This window comes from Macadamia integrifolia, chromosome 5 (assembly GCF_013358625.1).
Source record: "Macadamia integrifolia cultivar HAES 741 chromosome 5, SCU_Mint_v3, whole genome shotgun sequence".
Taxonomy (NCBI): Eukaryota; Viridiplantae; Streptophyta; class Magnoliopsida; order Proteales; family Proteaceae; genus Macadamia; species Macadamia integrifolia.
This window is the reverse complement of record NC_056561.1, coordinates 870,242-876,602: the sequence shown is the minus strand read 5'-3', so window position 1 is coordinate 876,602 and position 6,361 is coordinate 870,242. Positions and strand designations below refer to the sequence as shown.

The following is a 6,361-nucleotide window of genomic DNA, read 5'->3' as shown; positions in this document are numbered from 1 at the left end:
TTCAAGAATGCATAGTTCTTCATCTCATTCACGAAAGAATTCTCATGACACTGGACTTGCAATGAGTAAGTTCTCCCCCTGAACAGATATAATAAATTGACAATGCATGGTTGATAGGGGAAGTTGTCTTCTCATATTTACATAAGAAAAATGTTGGTTAAGAGCACAAAAAGGAGAATTTCAGGCTGAAACAAATTACAATATATACAAGGTTATCTCCTCCCAGATTCCATTTCATCCACTGTCCTTGCTTCCATTTCAATTGACAGTGGGCTAGAATCATGTGCACCAGTTAATCTTGGAAATTCATAGTTTCTTGGTGTTCCCTGTTGGCAAAGAGTCTCTATTTTCGTACCCTGCACATTGGGTACATTTACAGCATGATTTGGTTGCGGACTAGAACATGATTCCTCCAACACTGAGAAATATTTGTATGGTCCCCAACCTGCAACCCAGAAAATCAAGTGATCAACAATTCAAGAAGAAACATGGAATACAGGCACTACGATTATTGTCAAGACTTAAAAAGAACAAGCCAGATAAGCCACACCTGTCAAGGAGGGCCTTCCTGCAATGCTACTTTTTTTATGGAGGGGGGGGTGAGATAGGAGCATGTCCCTAGTCACTGTATTTTTTGGCTATGAAAATATGCATATTTCTTCAAAAAGAAAGAAAAAGCCTTACCAGTACAAGAAATGACAATAAAAGCAACAAGAAGCACATGACAATCGTAGTCTGAACAGATATATACCATCCATACAACTGATACAAATAAAGTCAAAAATGTATTTAGGGTGGAGCAGAGGATAACCCCTCCCCCACCAGGAAATTTTGTTTACTTATAACAGTTAAATTTTGTTTACTTATAACAGTTGAGGTTTAAGGAGGTCAACTTTGGATTGTTAGCCCAAGCCAATGCCCAACCCCCACCCTCCCACCTCAACTCAACGCAACTCAACTCAACTCAACTCAACTCAACTCAACTCAGCTTTATCCCAACTAAATGGGGTCGGCTACATAGATCCTTTTTTCTCCAGTCAGATTTATTCAAAGCCACAATCATTACTCATTCTAAGCTCTGCATATTTTTCCTCATTCCTTCTCCTAGAGTCATTTTGGGCCTACCATTGGCTCTTTTAGCTCCTTCAATCTGAACCAAATCACCCCTCCATATTGGAGCATTAAATGGTCTTAGTTGCCCATGTCCATGCCACCTCAAACAACTTTCTCAAACCTTTTTATTTATTTAAGCTACTCCTAAATTATCTCTAATTTGTTCGTTTTTTATTTTTTCTTCTCTACTTTTACACCCATCCATCTTAGCATCATCGTTTCAGTGACACTAAACTAGTTTATATTTTGTTTCTTCACTACCCAACATTCAGCTTCATACATCATTGCTGGTCATATAATCCTTTAAATTTTCCTTCTAAGTTTTTAAGGAATACGTCAATCATACTACACTCCGGATGCACCCCTCCACATCATCCACCTATTCTAATTCTTTGTGCAACACCATCCTCTATTTCTCCTCCTTTATTTATGATTGAACCTAAGTCCTAGGTACCTAAAACTTTCACTTCATAGCATCACCTTGTCATTAATTTTCACCACCTCCCTTATAGTCTTATCGTTACTGAAGTGACATGCCATATACACTATTTTTCTTCTACTAATTTTAAAGCCTCTTGATTCCAAGGTTGATGTCTATAAGTCCAACTTTGTATTTATACCTGCTTTTATTCATCCAGCAAAAGAATATTATCAGAAAAAAGCATAAGTGATGTAGATACAACGACATTTACCTGGTTGAACCAGCATGACTGGCTATAGAAGCCAAGGGCCAAGAAGAACCGGTCCAACCCAGGGTTTTGGTCCAACAAGGGTTGGAAGTAGTTTAGTGTAATATCAAGTCTTTTATTCTCTAAGTCTTTTATTTTTTCTCAAGTTTGTTTTGGGTAGGATACGTATGAAGTACGAGTCAACTTTAGTGAGAGTCTAAGTAGGAGTTTCATTATTTTCTTTTAAATACCTGCATAAACTCAATGTTTTCAGTTTTTGAGTGAATTTAATTTTAGAATTAGTGACTTTGTGCGTGGTGTGTGATCCCCTTCCCCCTCTTCTCCCTAAGGTGACCCCATCAATAAGCAAAAGGATCTACTCTTGAATGTCTCTCTAGTCAGTGCCTATGAACTATGATAACTACAAACAAATATGGGCTTAAAGCCGATCAATGATCGGCTTAAATTCCTCCCCTAAACTAGTTAGGTTTTGCAATGAGGAAGGATGGCAAAAATCACAGATTTGAAAAGAGAGAGATACCTGGGACCCTAACCATAGTTTTTAAGGCGCTGCTAAGGCGTCGCCTTACTAGCGCCTTGGCGCTGATGCGGTCTAAAAATGGTAAGGCAATACTCCGTCTTAAATAAAGTGGTGCCTTATGGGTTTTTTTTTTTTTAACACATTTTAAAATTACTTGATGAAGATTTCAAATATAGATTTTTTATTGGTAGGTGTATGATTTTGTTAACACTTGAGATGTATGGGATCAACTTTACTCCACCAAAAATAACCAAAACAAAAACATGATTCACAAATAGGGTTTGGGTTTTGTCAAGGGTTTTAAGAAGGGCTTTGAGAAGGAATCAAGGAACAAGGAATAACCACTTATCTAGGCGATCATTTTGCTCCGACAGCTGTCAGTTTGCTCCGGCAGCAGTGAGCTTCATTCTTCTTTGACAGGAGTAGAAATATAGTGGATGACCTTAGGGCTTAGGCACTCATTTTGGTATCATAGAGGTAAGTATAATAAATACTTGTATTTTTTATGTCTTATTTTCTTTATATTTATAATTTTGTTTTATAATTATGTAATTATATTATATGTTAATATATTATGATGATTGATGATTGATGAAGATGAACTTAGTTTATTCACTTTATTGATTTGTTTTCTTGATGAATATCTTACATTGGTATGAATATGAATCTTTAATATTTATTTAACATATAAGTAATAGGATTCAACTAGGATTTGAGCCAAATAGATTGGCTTTATAACAAAATTACACAGGAATACTTTAGTCAATAAGGCGACGCTTTATGCCTGCCTTATCGCTAAAACGCTCCGATAGACCCTCAAACGTCTCCGTCGCCTTACCGCCTTAAAAACTATGACCCTAACTGCAGATTTTTTCCCAAGAAAAATATTTACAAGCATGCTAAATTTTATCCATTTCCAAATCAAGTGTATACTTAAGTAGAAATAATAATAATAAATGACTTTAAATATTTTGTACCTATTTAACATCAAAAGATTTTGATTTTGGTATGTCAATGGGAAAAGAATACTACAGAAAAGTATGGGAAGAGAGAGTAAGATTTAGGCACCTGAAAGAAAATCAAGGCTCTGCCCCTGGATGTGCACAACATGGAAGGAAGCGATCAGTTTGAAAGCAGAATTGCAGAAATGACCTTTCTTTTTACTTTTTCCTTTTCTAGTTGGAATTATGAAACATTATACATCAATGTATCATCTTCCCCAGTGTTTTCTCCCCAAAATCAACAAATAAGGTGCTTCTTCCCAATGTTTTTAGAGACAGTTTACAACATCGACCCATGGGCATAAACATAAAAAGGCTATAACACCCCAAGAAATTGAGGTCCTCTCAGAACCTTTGATTAGTTAACAGACTGTCTGGTTCAGTTAATTGAATCATTTAGTCCAGAGTCCAGACAGTCCAACCACCACTGGGTAATGACTAATGACCATTTTTTTAGTCCAATCACCAGCTTGCGGCGCCATGAAATACTTAAAAATGTTACTGAATTCATGCAAGTGAGGAACCTTGAACAAATCACGTCAAGCTTGAAATCAGAACTGTATCCAACATAATAAGCCATTTGCACAATATTCATTGATGTATACTATCATACATAACAAGTAAGGAAATTATTAGATTACCTTACTTTGACCGGACTGTTTGACCAGATAGTCAGATCATTGAACTGCCAAATGAAGGCCAGGGCAATCTGACATCTGATCCTGTTTTAAAAGCATAGCTTCCATTGAAGTGCAGGTAAAAAAGACCCAACTCAGCAGCAATGGACATTTGTGAGGAAGCAACTATATAGTAATATGGCACATCAAAGCAGTCCCTAAAATTAAGAGAAAATTCATACTACCATAATAACAAAGTTGAACAGGTAGCAGAACAAACAAATAGTTTCAAATTGGCCATAAAATTAGGAGAAAATTCATGCTATTACAATATCAAAGTTGGAAAAATGGCAGAAAGACCAAATAGTTTCATTTTGCCAAGCACCAGAGGACAATAGAAGAACTACTAATTGAGTTCACTTTCCTAAGTTTTAAATCAAGTCAATTCCAACAGTAACCATCTGAGATTAGAATGGAAAAAATACCTACACCAAACTGAAACTTGGATATATATTTTCCAGCTTAATAATCGTTTATCTAGGCTCCAACAAAAGGGACTGAAATGCATCTACATTCTACAGAGAAAAAGAGACCTAAAATTTTTCTAAGTGAAAATAAAGAGCAAAATATATATATATATATATATATGAGAGCAAAAATTATTGGATTCTTTCTATAATATGGATAGAATCTACAACATTAGTAATTGACAGGAAAAAGGAAACACAGTGAGAATGTTACCATTCATATAATGTGGTGGTGGGAAGAACTGTAAGTAGCAAAATGTTGCCACTGTGAGGCCTGCAAATGCAATGTAAGCAAGATAAGTTGAGCGCTAAAAGGCATTCAGACCAGTTTCAGTGACAAGAACATGAACACCCTACTAGGACAAACCTAGGAGGCCTCCAGAAAAAACATCCTGCCAATGGTGCCGATAGTCATCCACTCGAGAAATGCCAACCAGAGATCCCACAAGTAGAGGAACAGAAACAATGCATAATTTTGCCACATGACCCCTACGATCAAAAGCTTTTAACTTTCCAGATAAGTATAATGACAAAAACCCTAAGCCTGCAAAGGACCCTGCATTAGCATTACAGGTTGAGTCATATATCCCAGCAATTGAAAAAAAATAACCAGAAACGAAACCTGGTGTGAATGATGGGTTATGGTCCTTATGGATAACTGAGAAAGCAGTGCCGCATATCAAAACAATTATATTTAGCATATATTTTTCCTTGGGTGGGGGGGTAATGATTGTCTCCTTCTCACTGTTAGCACAAACTATTAACCTCTGATGAATTTCTCTAACATTATATGCATGGTGATCAATGTGAATGAAGAACAAATTAGCTACTATTAAAGTTCATTATACACTGTAGCTCCCAATTCAAAAGTTTCCTTCATTGCACATTTGATAATCTTTTTCTTATGTTCATCCTAAACCAAGAACAGAGAGTAACAAGGACGAACAGGTACAACTGAATGCTACTTACATGAAGTATGACCACTAGGGAAGCTTTTGTAGCCATCCTTTATGACACTGGCCTTTCCATGACAAACTACATTACCCAAATTATCATAAACCTACCAACCAAATACCAGAAAATGTTCTCATCAAATATTAAAGTGATAACTGCAAAAAAAGCTACTGTGAAGATAAAACAACAAGATTTAATGGTATCTTAGCAGACTTTGAAGAATCAGAAGAGCATACTTCCTTTCCATCGGGGAAACAACGCCAAAAGAAATCCGGTCGAGGCCTACCAACTGCATCTTTGATTGCATCCGTGATAACCACCGTCAACAATATGGAGAATAAAATGCCTGGTTTCACATATAGCTTTACACAATCAGATCAGTCTTAAAAAGCAGTTATGACGCAGATAGCACATAATTGGACTTATTTCTTGGGTTATATATATGTTTGGGCCTTTGGTCCAATGGGTATTCATTGTAATGGGCCTAAAATATGGTAGGAGGTAGTATAAGGGATATACTTCATCAATTTAATTGGAGTCTTTATTTGGGTCAGTTACCTTTATTATTTAAATTTCCTAGTCAGTCTATGTTAACTTTTAGTTCAAGAATGGTTTAGGCCTAAACTTTTTTGAGTTTAGTCTTTTATCTAAGTTTGTAAGGGGCTATAGCCTTCCCACAAATATGATTAGAAGTATATTGGTGGGATGGCAATAATAGCCGGTGGGATTCCAGTCGAGGACTAGGTGGGATGCTTAGTTCATCTCCTTCTTCTTCTCTTCTTTAATACTTCCATCAATTCCAAGTATCAGAACTTTTCTTTTATTCATATCTTCTAGTTGCTGAATCTTTTGCTAGTTAATGGTCTGAAATTGATATCCTCTTGTTTAAACTTCCAGTAATGTTCTGGTTCTGATCAATGCATAAAACCCAGTTTTCCTT

At 36.2% G+C, this 6,361-nt stretch overlaps 1 protein-coding gene across 1 annotated transcript; it reads right to left on the bottom strand.

Moving 5' to 3' along the window:
* LOC122079592 (putative lipid phosphate phosphatase 3, chloroplastic) lies at window positions 1–5,798 on the bottom strand (the record flags this gene model as incomplete). The annotated part of the gene is made up of 5 exons (XM_042646181.1): window positions 1–445; window positions 4,682–4,741; window positions 4,835–5,023; window positions 5,437–5,527; window positions 5,658–5,798. Coding segments are annotated over 5 exons (714 nt in total), but the record flags the coding sequence as incomplete, so codon positions are not given.
* Between the last annotated feature and the right edge of the window lie 563 nt (window positions 5,799–6,361).